Raw genomic sequence first — 17,834 nt, 5'->3', positions numbered from 1 at the left:
GATGTGTCGTGATTTGCTCTCTTGAAAAGTTTCTTGAAGAATCGTTTCCGCGTCTCATGACAGCAAAAAGTTCCCTATGCCATGCTGTTTTGCCCCCGGTTGCACCAGCGGCCTGAGACACGATCGATGCCGCTGGTCACCATTTTTTCGCACCGCCGCAAGACGCTGGAGAGTTTAAAAGTTGGGAACGCATGCTACACCGAAAAGACAAACGCCTCATAAACAAATCAAAAGTGTGTGAACGCCACTTTGAGGACGGCGACATTTTGAAATACTACAAGCATGTTGTGGGTAACAAAGAAATATTGATTCCTCTCGGGAGATGGATGCTTGTTCCCGGCCCATTCTTCGGCTCTTTCCTGGGCTGCCTGAGCACATCTCAAAGCAAAAAAAATGTGAAGCGAAACCGACATCCACCAAAAGAACGAGCGCAAGTGCCGGCAAGTACATCGGGCGAAGCTTGTGACAGCGCTTAACCTGCTGTTGGGCTTGGAAGAAGGAACTTGATAAATATGCGCTACACGTACACTTGGTGCTCAACGAGCTCACGAACGTGACACTGCCTTCTGCGCTCTGGAAGTTCGAAATTGTTGAGGACGACGCAACACAGAAGCGATGCGGAGTATTTTATATGAGGCAACTGGTAGCCGGGCATCTGCGAGTAACGAAAACTGTTGTGCTTGAAGAGGATGGTACTTGCTGCGTAAACGGCTACAGCAAAATTCACAAGAGGCTATAGTATTTCGAGCTGCGACTAGCATTGCAAGTGAGGAAAGAATCCTGAGAGAAGCAGACAGCTTGAACATATATGTGCGGGCGTGAAAGCAGGCCAGCGTGACACGGCGACATCAGATAATATGCACCACAAGCAGTGCAATGTACTTACAAAGCAACTAGTCTGCGCGCGTTGTCTCCGTCTACAGAGGAAACTTCGACTGAGTATTAAGGCTCTGAGCGCAACGCTCAAGTAATAGAAACTACGCATGCAATGTGAAGAAGAGGCTGCCGGCTGCTGCGCATCAAAAGCAAAAGAAGGAAATTTTGGCTCTGAAGAAAAGGCTTTCTGAAATGCCCGATGTCAGAATCGAGGGAGCGTTGGCCGAACTTCCTTGCATTTATGACATCGTTTAAACAGTTGAAAGCAAAGTCTCCGTGTGGCGCGCAGTACAATGCGGACTGGCTTCTGAATTGTTTAATGCTGAGGATAGCGAGCCCTCAAGCATATAAGCTTCTATCTATCATGAATATGCTGTCCTTGCCCTCCCTGAGCCGTCTCACACAAATTCTGAAAGGAATACCATGCAAGTACGGTTTTAATCCTCTCTGTATGGAAGCTATTGGAAAACAGCTGGGGAACAGAGCAGATGGGAAGAAATTCGGCACACTGATTTTGGATGAAATTAAGTTACGCCAGGCGTACAATTTCAACAAGTCAACCTTCAAACTTGATGGTTTGGTGGACTATACGGTGGTATTTCAAGTGAAGGAACTGACCAACTTGCAGATCATGCGCTCGTGCTGATGTTCTACTACCACTTCTGGAGAGCTGGGTGCGACCGATTGCCACCTTTGCCACGAAAGGTGCTGCGCCTGGCAGGATTTTAGCAGAGCTGGTGTTGCAAGAAGTAATGCAATTGCATAAACATGGTGCTATAGTGATCGCCGTAGTCATTGACGGAGCTGGGAACAATCGCTCGATGTGGCAACAGATGGGAATCAGCGGCAGCGTAACCTCACCTTCTCACAAGATTGCACATCCATGCCTGCCTGAGCGCGCGTACCTTTATTTCCTGTGCGATGTGCCACATGCCCTGAAGTGTGTACGCAACCATTTGCCCAAGCACAAATATGGACAGGTGAGCTAGCGTAGTTTATTTCATATATAACCTGTGCTGATTGGCGTCGATAACTAGCTGACAGAGCAGGTGCAAGCAGCCAGAAAGAGGGCAAAATTGCTTTGAGCAAAAGTTGCTCAAAATTACTTTTTTACGCAGAAAAATAAATAAAAAGTGTCACTGTGTTTGTTGTTTGCTTTGTTCATCAAAAAAGAAAATGAATTAAGCTTTGACCTAAATATGTTCATAGTATTTAACTTCGTCCTTGCCACTGCTCGCAGATCACTTCCAACGCATTTGCACGTCCAATAATATCTGCGGACAACTATAAAACGTACATGTGTCAATTAAATTTATTAGGCGAAGAAGCGTTGACAGGGGTGGATCAATTCACCACAGCGTTGTCTCAAGCGACTGCTGGGCGTGATGCGTTAATGTCCCTACGTCTGCACAAGCGCTCGCCGTCTTTAATTAATACACATCTTAAGAACAAGCAGCAAAAAACAAAGCCCCCGCCGAAGGGAGCACCGTAGCGCTTTTATAGGGAAAAAGTTGGTTGAAAAGAGGAATCGCAGTGCACGAGCGCTCATTTGCGGTGTAGTTGCAGCCTCTAAAGACTAGCTAGACATGTCATTCAAAGGTCCTTGGCATAAAATATTGTTCGGGCAGCCAAAACACAGTCGTCAAAGAGCGAACGGCCCAGGCCAGTTGGGGAAAACGACCCACCGCAGAGATGACATCGCAGGAGTAGACGATGCGCGCTGCGTGAGAGATAGGTCACTGCAGCGCCGATAGTGCACAGACACCGTGAAGTCCCCGTTACTTATGCGCGGCAAGTTTGTCACAAAACTCAGACTGCGTATCTAAACTACATTTACCGACGGATAAGCGCCTACAGGCCTGTTGGTGCAAACGACGCGTCGCAGCAGGAGCAGACGACGCGCGGCGCATGACGAAAGACGCGACTGCAGCGCCGGTAGTTTCAGTGACACCCGTTGCGGCCACGTCGGCCAATGGGCTCGCATAGGGAGCTGCGAAACTGAAATATGTCTAAGAACGTTGGCTTGGAGCCATAGAGTTTCTTTGAACAGGTAGAAATAACCATAGAGTTTCCTACAAAATTACTAGAGGGAACTCTGGCGCTGCAGTCGTTGTCCTACCATGGGAATGATGGGAAGTACATGGATTTGTCTGATCTTCGTGTTTGTGGATTCAGACGTTCTTGTGGCTTTGTATATTACGCTATATAAATCTTATTGTCGTATATTTCAGCGCAATCTATATTCTTCGAAGTGTAGAAGACGCCGGGGAACGCGTACAATTGCTATTACTTGCAATGATTGAGCTTGCTTATGGGCCCAAATCGAAACGCACCAAGCGTCTCAAAGCACTGGCATGCCCGCGATAAATTCATAAGTGCGTTTCATTCGCTTGTCGATACATGCATCCGTGGCTTAATGGTTTCAATATCAGACTTCTGTACTAGAGTCCCTGTGTTCGAATCCTGCAGTCGGGCAATTTTAATGATGTTTATTTAATTATTTATTACGCAATAAACTGTTGAAAATGACGAGTTTACTAAGTCACAAAGCCGTTTGAAGCCAAAAAGGACGAAGTTTAGGCAAATCCATGTACTTCCCATAATTCCCATGCTGGGACAACCCCTCCCATTGTAGCTCACGTAGACACTAGCGCCAGAGTTCCCTCTAGTAATTTTGTAGGAAACTCTATGGAAATAACTAAACGGAGACTATCTGATTGGTGGATAATATCAACCATAGAGTTTCTCACTATAACACCTAGAGGGTAATGTGGCGCCACCGTCTATGGGAGTTTCTTAAGAGGAAGCTTTAGCTCGGGCCCAACTCCGACGCGGCCTATTCAAATACATGTAAAACGCAAAAACGTTTTTATGAGGTAACCCCTGGACCGATTTTGATGAAATTTGTTGCATTTGAAAGAGAAAGTTAAATTCTAGTGACTGTTGGAAGCGGAATTTCGATTTAGGGCTTGAATTTTCCTAAAACGATTTTCAAATATTTGACCGCTTGAAAAAAATAGAAGCAAGAAGTTTACAAATTGATAGCTATGCATCAAGAACTGATATCGCGGTTCTGTAAACGGCATCCATTAGATCATTCAAAGCGGACAAATTCAATATGTCATTTTACATCTTACATGAATTTGTTAGGTTGGTTACAACGGTTTTACAAAAGTTGTATTTCCCTATGACTAAATTTTTTTATATTCATGTGTAACATATCAATTTTGTCCGCTATGGATGTACTTTTAGATGCAATTCACAGAATTGTATTATAATCTTTAGTGGCTGAGTTACAGAGTTGTAAACTTGATAGTTCCGTTTCTTGAAAAATTTTGATTTTCGCCAATTTTTAATAAAAGATTGACGACCTAACTCAAAAATTCGAAACCAACAGTCACTAGATTTTAAGTTTTTCTTTTATATGCAACAAACCTCGTCAAATTTGGTGCAGTGGTTGCCTAGAAAAACGAATTCTCCTTTTACATGTATTTAGATAGGAGCACTCGAGCTAAAGCTTCCTCTCACAGAACACCTATACAAACTTAGAGAAGGGAAACTGTACCTTCCACAGTGCTACGGAAATAAGCGTAGCGGTGGCGTCGTGAACTAAAGTATGTGACCACGGGTGGCGCTGTACAACAGGAAACGGAAACGGGGTTTTGCACAGTATGGTCGCTTTACCTGCTGGGTTCTGGCTGATGCGCATCGATCGTGCTCCCGCCAGTTAGGTTGCTGTGTGGCAAACGTAGCGCCTACATACGTATGTAGGCGCTACGTTTGCCACACAGCAACCTAACTGGCGGGAGCACGATCAAGGCGCAGCAGAATATATGTAGCGCTGAGTCATATCGAGTTAAGGCACACTCTGAACTGACTTTTAAGGGCATCCCGAGCGGTTTTTCGTTTATTACGCCGCTGTTACCCCGAGTTGTGCCGCCGCGCTCCAGCTGTTGCATTTCGTGTAGGGCTACTGACAGAGTGCGGTTTCCAGGTGGCACGATGGCCTCGACTGGAATAAACGCACACACCAAAGATTGAGTAAGCTTGAAAATATTTTATTTGCATTTTACAAGTACAACAAAAAGCACACGTCTACGGATCCACACAAACGCGGTTACATAGTCAAGAACATAGTCAAGAAATGGCTCATTAATAAGGGTAGCACAGACGCACAAGAAAGAAGACCTAAGCTACAAAACGTACAGTCGGCTGCTAAACATAACTTCCCTGTCACCGCGTGTCACTTTTATACAGCATCTTTAGAGCACTGTATACCAGGCCGGGTAATTTGGCGAAAAGAACCAACAGCTTACGGCCGTCAGCTGCCTCTTCCTTACGGTTGTCATAATTATCCTAATCTCCGCATCAACGTCGTGCAAGTCCGCATACAGGTATCTGTATCTGAAACACATGTGCCAGCTTAATACATGTGTAGTGAAATTATGATAACCACTGCGTCTTATCAAACGTATTGGTTTTGCAAATGCGCATTACAGCTGACGGAACGACATACTGTAAGTGAAGCACAAGAGAACAAGGACAAAAGGAGGATGCAACACTTGAAGAAGAAGTGAAGAATTAGTAGGCGTACAGCAAACAAGCGATGACGGAGAACACACAATGGTGCATCGGGTGTTCTGTGACATCGGTTTGCGTACTTACGGTGTTATGGAGATCAACGGCATAAAAACGTACCTTCAAGCGTATTCCGTCAACCTCCGCCGCATTCATTATGATAATCAACGCCTAAACAAAATGAGGCACTATTTTTTGCCAAGAGTAGACCTCTTTACAGCAAGTCTGTGTAATGACTCGCAGACGAAACCAGCATGCTTTCGAAAATGTTTTACCGCCGTAGTATTCGAACGCCAACGGCCAGGAAACACATCGATACCAATAGGCTGTCGGCTGTCGGTGGTTAATCAAGTACAAAAACCTTGACGCTATGACTAAAAAGCAGCTTCAACAATCAAATTTAAAAAAAAATCAACTGCCTATTTGCCTGAGGTAAAAAAACATCCTTAGACACCTCAATTGTTCATGTCAATGGTTTGTGTAAATTTAAAAAATCAGCATGTTCAGCGCCCCTAGCAGAGAAAGCACAAATTAAAGTATTCGACCAAATTACAGTAGCTACACTTGCGCGCTTACGCTGAAACGCGCCTCGATTGATTTTTCGCCCTCTGTGGCCATTTGTTGAACTTGAGAGTGTGCGGGGCCTGTTCCTCTTAAGGGGGCACCGTGCCGTCATGGGAATGACGTGTTGGCTGGTGTTGTAAGAGGCTTCGTCTAAAACGTGGATATCGCTACGCAAATAACGCGTTCTCAAAGTAAAATCTTCATAAAATGTTTCCGTTCACGCATATTATATTTTTACTCACCCACGATGCAAGACCAAGCGAAGAAAAGCAAGAACAGACGACAAACTGTTTCAAAGCGAGCGCGAACCTTGTCGTCTGTCCTCCAACTTTAGCGGCCCGCTGATACTTTTTACGTAACATGTAGTCGTACACACAATAACAAGTTCTCATAGTTAAACAAAACATGTTTTCGCGTAATAATAAAGCTAAAACAGCTTTTCACGTGCTGTTCTAGTAGAAAATGAATCATTGTGACAGACGGAACGGTACTTGCCAAGCGCGTCTGCAAGGTGTCCTGTCTCTACGAGAACGATGCCAATCCGAAGTCACAATATACCGGCATTCCCATGCATACCACTCACATACCACAGCGCAGCAGCGCCAGATTTCCCTCTAGGTAATGTAGTGAGAAACTCTATGATGTGGCCCAATCTACCTCGATCGCAGCGCCGCCACAGTATTTTTCGTCGTCGCGTGCCTCACTGCAAAGCTGCGCTGCCCTAGCCGCTCGTTTCACTAAACCGTATTCTAGTACAGTCTGACCATTGGTGATACCTGTGTGATAACTTCTTTATTCTGTGGGTGATAACACCAATAACACGTCCGTAAAGCGTTGCTTTGCAGAAGCCTGCTCTGGGACTCAAACAAGCATATAACCAGGCCCTGTTGATGCTTCTAGTTCGTACCTGGCTGCGAACTTGCAGTCCTGTTGTACCAAGACCATTCGTGCATGCTTCGTGCTTGCTAGCACAGTGTTCGTAGTACGACCGAACTTGGGAGGCGTCACCGATGGGTCCACCTGCCGACTACCGACGCCGCTGTGATGTGAGGAGGAGGTCTCGCACGGACTGAAGTGAAAGGACACCCGTCATTTTTCGCTTTGGAGAAATCGGCCTTCAGGGTCAGCAAGCCTCTCGCTATACTGTACAATGGCTGGAGAGCGATGGGACAAGGATATCGACGAGGGAGTCGTTCGAATAGTAGGGCAGCTGCAACTGCGTAAATATGGCAAGTTTATGGAAGACCTAACCACTGAATTCAAAATTATCGAACAGTCGTTAGACGAGGGCATTACGGAAGCATGGGATGTAGACTCCGACCTGATTGAGCTGCAGTGGGTGCCTTACGAGAACACTACTCTCCTGGAGCTTATTTCTACGGACAACAAAGTCCTCAATAAAGTAATGACTGTTCTCGCAGCGTTGTGCGCCGAGATGAAGCAGCTTTGTCGTGAAGCGAAGTCGAGATTTCATGATGCTCTCCTCTTTTACGGAGAAGGAAGTCTGTCCAGTAACAATGTGCCTGACGGCGAGTCGCAAGTCGCTGTAGGCAGAATGATCGGTCTGATGCAAGACCTGTCTTGTCACGTGAGCCGGTGCTACTTAGTTGCAAAAAATGTCATTCAGCAAATGTCTGCACTCTATGACAGGAGCAAGACATCCTGCGTTATCGATGTGACGGACGTCCATTTCCAGACAGTCTTTGAGCACTTGGGCGAAATGCTGACGTCACTTGTGACCCTGGACGAGGTTGTGCAAGCACAAGGGGGCCTCCGTGAGCACTGGACGCTTTACAGAAGAATGCTCAAATCAGTACATAACAACTGTGCGAAGTTTAGTGTAGTACCAGAAGACATGAAAGCACTGGACAAATTGATGGGTGAATTGGAGTACAAGCTCTTGCAAGGTCGCATTTTCATGGGCTGTGTAGAGCAAGGCTTTGATGACAACACACTTTGCGTGGCCAAGAATGGTGCTTTTGCTGAGGAGTTTGCACTCAACATACGTAATTGGTTTGCACAAGTCGATGCCAAACTTGGTGAAACAAATGAGTTGGATAAACGCAAGCAGCTTATTGGGATATATGCCCTTTATGTTCTTTACTACTACATCTACAGAAACATAGACAAGAAATTTTTCAAAGTTTTGTGGGATGTTTACAAGAAGGTGCCAGCAGTGCATATTTTGGGCAACATTCTATGGTTTCCAGACCAGTTCTTGTTGCTACAAATGCCTCAGGTCATGCGCTCCTTGGACAAAAAAGCACAAGATGCTGTGAAAACACAGCGGCTTGGCTACCTTCAGCAGAAGTCTGCAGTGCTCTCAAGAGATGTTCAGGCACTCCACGTACAGGTTTCTTCTTGGCTTGTCCGCATGGAGTCTGTTTTCCAGAAAGATACAGACAAACTGCTAGAGGATTTGAATCGTCGTAGTTCTCTGCTACTTCAAGGCATCTACTTGACATGGTACATCTCTTATCAGGTAAAAACTTTAATGAACTTACATGTAGCATTGAACAAGCCAATGACAAAGTCATCTGTTTTGCAACTTTGCAAGATGATCGAGATGATGAAAGCCATTGAAAGCATGTTCCATCGGCAAACAATGAAAATCTGTGATTCCGTCACTCACATTGTGCAGCATTTGACCTATGTGGCCTTATTTGCTGTTAGTAATGCCAAGAAGAGGCTCATTTCTGACAAGAAATACAGTGAACGCAGGCTAGATGTTCTCTCTGCACTTGTGCTGGTTGAGAAGTGCTTGAGCGGCCCAGCTACAAAGGAAAGACGACTGATCATCCATCTTGCCATTGCTGTTGGCGTGCAGATGAAATGTTTTAAAGATGAAGAAATTGCCTCCTTCTATTCTGTGATGCGAAAGCTCGACTTGATTGGTGAACTACATGAGAAACTTCAACAAGGTGCTGATGGGAGCTTTTTGTATTGGCACAGAGTGGTATTCCCTATCTTTTTGGATGATGTATATGAGAGTGCTGTGGATGGTCATCGCATTCACTACCTTGTTGCTGCACTGAAGGACACTGGTAGAGCAATTAAAACTACCAAGCACGATTCCAATCCACAGGCTATCCTTGACAACTTCAGAGAAGAAATATACGGGCAATTCAAGGAGCACATTTTGGACAAACTCTGCAAGGATGTAGAAACAGATTTACGTTTGCAGACTCATTGCCACCTTCAACTTGATGACCGAAACCCATTCCGTGTGGGTCTCAAGGACTATGCCCAGATTCTGCACATGCGACCCATAAGGCTGTTTGGCCAAGTCATCAATGTCAAGGCATATGTGGAGCACTACCTTGACAAAACCTTTTACAACCTGACAACAGTGGCACTTCACGACTGGAAGACTTATGGTGAAATGCGCAGCATGGCACGACAGAAATATGGATTGACTACAGTTGAAGACCACCTTCCGAGCCAAACTTTAGAACAAGGTCTGGATGTGCTTGAGATAATGCGCAACATCCACATTTTTGTCTCTCGCTACTACTACAACTTGAACAACCAGATTTTTGTGGAACGCACTAGCAACAATAAACATCTGAATACAATCAACATTCGGCATATTGCCAATTCCATTCGTACACATGGCATAGGCATCATGAACACAACAGTCAATTTTACATACCAGTTTCTGCGAAAGAAGTTCTACATCTTTTCCCAGTTTTTGTATGATGAACACATCAAGTCTCGACTCATCAAAGACCTAAGGTACTTTAGAGAGCTCCGGAGCCAGAGCGATCCAAAGTATCCATTTGACCGTGCAGAGAAGTTCAACCGTGGCATCCGCAAATTGGGCCTGACACTTGATGGTGAAAGCTTTCTGGACCAGTTTCGCACTCTTGTAAGCCAGGTGGGCAATGCAATGGGATATGTGCGCATGATCCGGTCAGGTGGGCTGCACTGCTGCAGCAACGCCATCCAATTTGTGCCTGACCTGGAATATGTGGCTAATTTTGAAGAGCTGTCTCGGGAAGCACTGCTGGGGGATGATTGCACAGAAGCAGCTCGTAGGCTGGACGCTGTAGTGGCAAGCCTAGCCAAGAATTTCTCTGAGGGCAGCGAGTACTTTCGCCTTCTGGTTGATGTCTTCTCTCCTACTTTCCGAGATCCCAGCAACATGCACCTGAGAAACTTTTTTGTTATTCTCCCACCGCTGACCCTCAACTATGTTGAGCATGCAGTTTCCTGCAAGGAGCGAATGAGTCGCAAAAACAAAGTCGGGGCAGCTTTCACTGACGATGGCTTTTCCATGGGTGTGGCATATATCTTGAAACTGCTGGACCAGTACCAAGACTTTGACTCACTGCACTGGTTTCAATCAGTGTCTGAAAAGTTCCAGAAAGACACTGCTCAAGTCAGGGAGCAGAAGAAAGAAGCAGCTGGCAAAGAAGATGAAAAGTTGCAGCAAGCAATGTCACTAACAGGAAAGCGCCTGGATACTTACCGGCACGAGTTTGACCTTCTCAACTATTCCTTGAGTAGTGCACGCATTTTCTTCCGTGCAGACTTGACTGCAGAAGAGGAGAAACAAGAAAATACTGATGATGGCACAATGGCTTGTGAATAGCAAGGCTAACCTTCATGGTCGTTGTCGTGTCCACTGGCTGCATGTTGCAGTTACAGCAATGCAGCACAGCTGTTGAATGAGGGTATCTGCCCTTTCAAGTGAACTGAACAGATTCCACTGAGCAATCTAGTCTGATTTCTTTGGGAGCATAATATTTGTTCTGTAAATATGTTGTTAAAGAGCCTGTCAAAATGTTTCTTGTATTGAATACATAATGCAGCGACATATGAATTTTGGTGATTAAAGGATAAATTTTGATACGTCTGTTAGCCTCGTCTCATATTACAGTGCCTACCAAGGCCATGGGCCAAGCTGTACCATACTTTGCGACAGGGTGCACTGGAAGTGAGTCACCCAAATTAGTGGGTAGCTAAGGTTTCAATTTACTATGCCTGTGAACTTGCGAGAATAAATTATAGGTCACTCGCAGTAATAACCAGGTGAGCCGGTGTATCTTCGTATACGAAAGGGTTCATTGTAGGCAGAGTCACTTTGAATGGTTCCTTTTCCATCCCCACCCGTCGTTTCCATCATTGGTTAGCACTGCAAATAGTGTCATTCATCGGTGTAGTTTGAATGAGAAGCATTGCCCGTCACTTTAATTTTACACCTGGCAATCGTTGTGCTGTAAATCTTAACTGAAAGAAAATGCCTGTTAACGCTGTTCGACTGCAGTATGCATTTTCGCCCTATTAACAGCGTAGTCATCGTCGGCATATAATCTCGTAGCCCCCTCAAACGCTAAGCTGTGAAACTGAACTATTGTCCAAATTTAACCATGTTTTGCAAATCTGAATTTGTAGATAGATTATGCAGTTCCGAGAGGTTCTGACAATCAGCAGACAATAACTCGATCCGGATTGTTGGACCGTGTAGCAACGACCATTGTTGATCGCGATCTAGAAATCCGATCCGGATCAGCCCCGATCACGATCAGAAGTGAACGTGTGACATCGGTATAAGAACGCCGATGCAAACCATAACAAATGTGAAATATACATGTCGCGCGGCCACTTTTGATCGCGATCGAACCCGATCCTGATTGAAATTCTTGACTGCGATTGGCTCCTTCCCACAGTTTGTGAGCCAATCACGACTGAGAAACTTGATCCAGATCGATCGCGATCAAAGTGCACCGTGTGGCATTCGTATTAGTCCATGGGCTGGGCGAATGGCTGAAAATTTCTGGCTGTTGTAGAGTTTATTAAAACATTTGGAATCTCTGCATGTGGCCTTCCAAAATTTTACAAGTTTGTCAAGCTAGGGATAAACAATAGATGCACAGTCAACCACAAAAATTTACGGCCTAGGGAATCTCGGAAAACATTCAATTTCCGAGCAGCCTGTAACAGTAGTCAGTAAAACCAAACATCACAATGTTAACATATACTAGTAAAGGCTGTACTGATATTCAACTTTTTCTCAGATCTCGTGTTCCGTAGCATTTTGTGGTTGACTGTACATAACTCATTAGCAAATGTGGAATACTTTCTCGGGTCATAGTGAAGTCTGGCTGCATGAAAGCTTTCCCCAATTTCAATGGACTTTCCTGGACGCTACTGCCCTAACTCCATTATACTGTTTCATGGTGTTATAAAATGCTGCATCACATTCTGTAATGAAAGGGAAAAATTGTTATCTACCTGAAAGTAATGCAAAGCTACAAAAGAGACCTGTGCTTAGAGAGCTTTACAGTTGAAAATCTCCCAGTCCGAAGGTTGGAAGGTCAATTTATCAATTAGGCAGCTAGCATACGGTAGGGCAAACAAATAGAATACTCAAGTGCAGAAACATCAAATAAGCAAATAAATTCTGCAGAAATCTGCAAACAATGTTAAGCTTCATCCCCAAGGTTTCCTTTGTAGTTTTGTCCCACTTTCGGGTGAAATGCTATTTTTCACTATCATATAACTTCCTCAACCTTGTGGATTTGCAAATGGTTTACTTAATGACATCCCATGATTTAAGGATAAACTTGCAAACACTGTTTTCACCTCTCAGGCAATCACATCCGAACAAAAATGTACCAAAATGTATTTAATGTACCAACAAGCCCAAGCTGCTCTTGTGATCCTCAGACAAGCTCATAGGGTCAAAAAAATTTAATGCAATGTTGGCAGACTAGTACAGAAGAGTGGCACTTTCTGGTAGTCATTAGATAATATTATGTCCATTTGTACTACAGAGTTCTTCAAACCACACAACCTACAGTAAGATTTTAATGGCAACCAGTTCTTGAATTATAACACTGTAGATGCTGGTGGACAGAAGCAAGTAACAATTATGAATGACAGATAGAGCTTTATTCATCTCTACAGAATATTTGTGTTTACATTAACACACAAAATTAAATAAAGCCAGCTTTCTTAAGAGGCAATGAAGCGGGAAAAAAAAAAAGTGGCCTGGTGTGTGCCAAAACCATAAGTAAATAATGGAACATGAAACTTATTCAATGTGGAGTACTTTGACACCTTCCTCTGGCAAATCCTCGCACCTTAGCCCCAAACTTCTTGAAACAGCACGAATATAATCAAAATGTGCATCGCTGAATCCAGCTGTGAAGGTTATAGGAGTACTAGATGGTGATTGCTTGAACTTCTCCAGGCGCTCACGTATGCTGATTTTCATCTTTGGGGTCACACCAGACCTCTCCATAGCAACAATACGCTTTGCCTCCTCTTCTGCAGTACTACTTTTTCCATTATTGAACATTCTTCTGTAAAACAAAAGAAAAACCATATAAGCTCAGCTGCCATAAAGGTGGTATATGAGGTTTAAGCATATACATAAAGTCTCAAACATTCAAAATGCATGGAGCTAACACAGCATTGACTAACTCAGACACCTGTGCATTCTTGTTAAAAATCTGCAGTAGTTAAAGAAAACCAGCAAGGTTTCTAGCTAACAATATTATATAACAGTCTCTTAAATTCCATCTTACTACCATGACACATCTTTGTCAATTGTCAGTCCTATGTCATTCTTTTCACTTAATTTTTTAATAGAATGTGCACTTATAGTACTATATATTTGTATGTGTAAGGCTTAAAAAAAAAAACTAAAAAGTTGCACCACCCAGACATCTTAAGTAATTGCTGATCAATGGTTTTACGGGAACTTTACTTGGGCTGGTATAAAGTACATGAATTGAAATGGAATTGTTACATTATCTCGTCCCTGGACTGCTTTCAGTACTGCCTCCTGTGTTGTACAATTTGTATCTAATATGGCACCTTGACTCCAGGCCAGAGAGTGAAATTGAAACTAAGTAACATGCTATGTAAAGAGCACGGATGTGCCTGGAAGCCTACATTCATACACACTAGGGTGAAATAGTTTGCAAGCTGGCACCATCCTTTGCATGCAAAAAAAGCACTCCATTTTCGATGCTAGCTTCCCATATATTGCCAAGAGAGCCTGTGCTGAATGCTTTGCATGCAAGCATATCCTCGTCCACCTACATTTGGTCGACACTAATTAGCTGACAATAGGCATGCTCATATGCCTGCACTACATGAACTTGTTCAGGCAGTGCTGCACGTCACATCAGTGCAAGTGTGGCACTCTCCATACAACGTTGTTTGTTCCAAAAAGTGCAGGTAAAGTTCGGGCTCAGTTCCTGAACTTTCTGCACTACTGCAATTCTCAGTGCCAGAATTGTGCAGCGCCGGAGCAGCAGACAATTTCTCTGGCGCCATGGCAGCAGACAATGCTGCAAGAAATATGGCCATGCTGCTGAATGGCGTGCTGACAGAAATTGCGTCATTAATGGGCAACACTGGTATCCATGTCCACAAGAGAAGCCAGTATTTGTATGTGGCCTTTGAATGTGTCCCAAGACAGGCAGAAAAGAAGCTTGAACTCGAATTCAAAATATTTTCTTACTACCTCTTCGCAATATCGAGGTATAAGATTTTTTTTCCATTGCAACTAGACCGTTATACTGCTCAATTTTGCTGTGGGATTGCTGGCAGAGACTGCACGGCAGCTGCAAATTTGACAAAAGTAGGCATTCGTAATACAATCACAGCACATGCAGGTCAACACCAGCAATGAAAGGCACAAGAGGAGAATGCAGAAGACCGGCACAACGTCGGCACTTTCGCATTAGTTTCCAGAAAGCTTTAGTGTCACACTGTGGCTGTACTTGTGAACTGGCACTGCATGAGCATGGAACAGCGCAATCAACTCCTGAAAAAAGTGCAGGCAAGTCAAGCAGATCAGTTATGTTATGAAGCCCAGCCAAGCCTAAGGCATTCCACAGCTCCAATAGCACCCCACTCACAATCGGCTCAAATTACATCACTGGGAGTGTAGAAAATACAAACAGGCTCATTTTTAACCTGTTTTTTCCTAGGAACATGCACATAAGTAGATTTAAAGCCAACGAAATGCACTATAATGAATCTGAATTAAAGTTATGGTGTTAATGGTTAATCTGGTCAACGATCTAGTCTTTCCCTTTCCAATTGTAAATACAGTCGAATCTTGATAATTCTAACTAAAAAGGGCCTGGCAATAGGGTATGTTCAAATTTCAGTTCAAGTTAAATGATGCTCATTGAATGTAGGACTTGCGTGCAGCACTGCGTTGGGCGACGCATGTGCATTGAGCTAACAGATGTATGATGAGTTCCAGAAGTGAGGCTTCACAGCAGCACAAGCGACATTGTCGTGAATCCACACTTCTAGGCAAAATTTTCGCTGCTGTGAAGCCATACCTCAAGGCAGAATTTGCGTATAACCCACACCCCGACTTTACTGTCAAATAGTTTGAATTTTCGGTGCAGGTTATATGCGCCAAAAGACAGTACTTGCAATGAGAGACAAGAGCAGCAGCCAACGCGTGGTCGCACCACCGCATCAGAAGTGCCGCCACATGAATTGGCACACTGCTGAGAGCGTAGTCGGCAGCACAGTATGTTAAAATTAACCGTCACAAACATGCATTCAAATTACAAATCATTTTTGCACATTTAAATACACTATTTTGACAAGATCACCGACGCAGTTCAAATGAGCCGTAAGCTTGAATTAGTTGGGTTCAAATTAATGTGGTTAAACTCTATACAGCACAAGAAAGCACCACCATCAATATCACTCAAGTAAAAAAAAAAAGGCTCTTGCTATAACTTGAGCACAGGGTGCATAATAAACATGGGAATAAAGTGCAAGCAATTATGCACCTTGAAGTAGCCTTGCATTTGTTTTTTTTGCAGCAAGATCCTGTTGCTACATTATTTAGGGAACCATGGAAAAAGAAAATATGATCATAGAAAACTTAACATCCAATAATTCCTGCCCGACAGCACTGCTGATAACGAGACAGAACTCACACATGCATACAGAAGCAAATATTTTCGAATATCAGCAATTTCTGTCTAATGATAGCAAGCTCATTGGTATGAAGCCTGAAATTTGTGAGAAGTGAGATTCTCTTTCAACAGTTGGTAAGTAAACCTCAACTGTCCTGACATACTCTCAGCCCACGCACAACGCCTCAGTGTTGTGTTTCACTGCTTTAAAGAGTTTATTTTGGTTTGGATGAGGGACACCTGCATCTTGCCGTCAGCCAACATTTTGTTTTTTGAGCTCAAGCTCCTCCAAAGAAGCTGCAGGTCACTTCCTTTCCCGTTCATTCCTCAATGCGTAGGTCGTTTTTGTTTTCGTCCTTTCGCCACGTGTTCGCTCCATGGACCATTTGAAGCATTCTCTTAGTCAGTTGTACAGTCAATGTCCAATTTTTCGAACTCCCTAGGGGCCGCGAAAACGTCCGAATCGGGCAGTTCGAAAAAATGAATGCATGTCTTTTACTGCCCTTAAAGGGCCCCTGACTAGGCCACATAGCAAATTTCAGTTATACGCTGGAGGTTGTTACGTGCCCTCTAGGGAGCATTCTGCTGTGAGAGTTTTTTTAATTGGTTCATTGATACCCGAGATAGAAATATTTCAGTGCTGCAAACCCATGATTTCAGGAGGCGAGGGCCACTGCCAAGTGAGACACTCTTTCCACTTGCCCGGTCTAGCCTCTGAAAGCGAAATTCTTTCCCTGCAATCTGCTATACCGGAGCCCGAGGATTGTGTGACGCATACATCACGGGCCTGCCTTCATTTTTTTTTTTTCCGTTGCTTTTTTTGCTGTGCGGTGCACTTCCGCTGACGGAGTCGCGTGCGAGCTGTTCCGTTTGTCTCGTTTCGTGCAGCACGCAATTTTGCATGCTGTGCATGAGAACGCCTTACTAGTGGTATAAGCCAATGCTACGTGAATACTGAGGAAGATGCAAGCGGATCATAGAGCATGATCGCACGATCGAACATTGTAGAAAATAACATACTTTCGTTGTCTGCGCACGCGACTGCACGACATGGGAACATGCAGACGAAACGGAAGTACATCTCTCTTGCAGTGGTGCGAAGTAGAACAAGAACACACGGACATTCGGTTTGTGTGTTTTATTACTTCTCTAAACTTTAATTTGTCAATTGAAGCAACAGATTACACAAATAACGAACCTTGCCTTGAATAATTCTCGAAGTCACGTGTCACTACGAGTGACGTCACAGCAGTACGATGTACGTAGGCGTACTTGTGCAATTATGTCCGCTCTCCAACTGGGAACACGGTACCCATGAGGAGAAGGGCAGACAGCGTTCGGTTTAAATTTCAGCTCTTTCCACGGTGCATAGCGATGTAATACTTAGCAGACACAATTGTTAGTGCGCATAGTATGCACGGCACTTGTCAGCTCAAAATGGCCAGACTTGGTGCAGGGGCCCTTTAAAGGGTCACTAAAGGCAAAAACTAAGTCAACGTGGACTGTTTAAATACCATTCCAGAAACCTCGCAATGCTAGTTTCGTGCCAACAAAAGACTTAGTTTACGAGAAAATTGCATCTGAAAGACCCGAATACCTTTTTCGAAATTTCAAATCTTCCGCCACCCAACCGGGCGAGTGGTGACGTTGCATACGCCATCACCGCTTTTTGCTGCCATTGGTGAGTAAAGCGGCACCCAACAGACGGCGGTACCGAGCCAAGACAGAGCGGTGGATTCGCCGCTGCAGCTGCTTTTTGGTCAAGTGGCGTAGACCGATGGGCATCCCGCGACATCACATGGAAGTCGAATTCTTTGCTACTTGCAGTTTGTGCAAGTTTCACGAGCCAGCAGAACCAGCACAGCATTACGCGATAACGAAACTACTGAAATGCAAAAGCGTGGGCAG

At 44.3% G+C, this 17,834-nt stretch overlaps 2 protein-coding genes across 2 annotated transcripts in view; one reads left to right on the top strand and one right to left on the bottom strand.

Moving 5' to 3' along the window:
* The first annotated feature begins 6,724 nt into the window (after window positions 1-6,724).
* SWIP (strumpellin and WASH-interacting protein) lies at window positions 6,725-10,876 on the top strand. Its single transcript, XM_075701329.1, has one exon. The coding sequence runs from the start codon at window positions 7,169-7,171 to the stop codon at window positions 10,610-10,612; it is 3,444 nt and encodes a 1,147-aa protein (XP_075557444.1). The 5' UTR covers window positions 6,725-7,168; the 3' UTR covers window positions 10,613-10,876.
* Window positions 10,877-12,899: 2,023 nt separating this feature from the next.
* Window positions 12,900-17,834, bottom strand: part of LOC142589741 (inactive peptidyl-prolyl cis-trans isomerase FKBP6-like) — a 49,762-nt gene continuing 44,827 nt past the window's right edge. The window contains exon 7 of the mRNA XM_075701318.1: window positions 12,900-13,328. Coding sequence (XP_075557433.1) covers window positions 13,058-13,328 — 271 coding nt within the window. The 3' untranslated portion in view covers window positions 12,900-13,057. The remainder of the gene's footprint in view (window positions 13,329-17,834) is intronic.

Source organism: Dermacentor variabilis, chromosome 1, assembly GCF_050947875.1.
Source record: "Dermacentor variabilis isolate Ectoservices chromosome 1, ASM5094787v1, whole genome shotgun sequence".
NCBI classification, from domain to species: Eukaryota; Metazoa; Arthropoda; class Arachnida; order Ixodida; family Ixodidae; genus Dermacentor; species Dermacentor variabilis.
This window is presented reverse-complemented; position numbering and strand designations above follow the sequence as displayed.

Bases quoted from the DNA above. Each gene is read 5' to 3' on its own strand.
- SWIP (XM_075701329.1), top strand. From the start codon at position 7,169: ATGGCTGGAGAGCGATGGGACAAGGATATCGACGAGGGAGTCGTTCGA.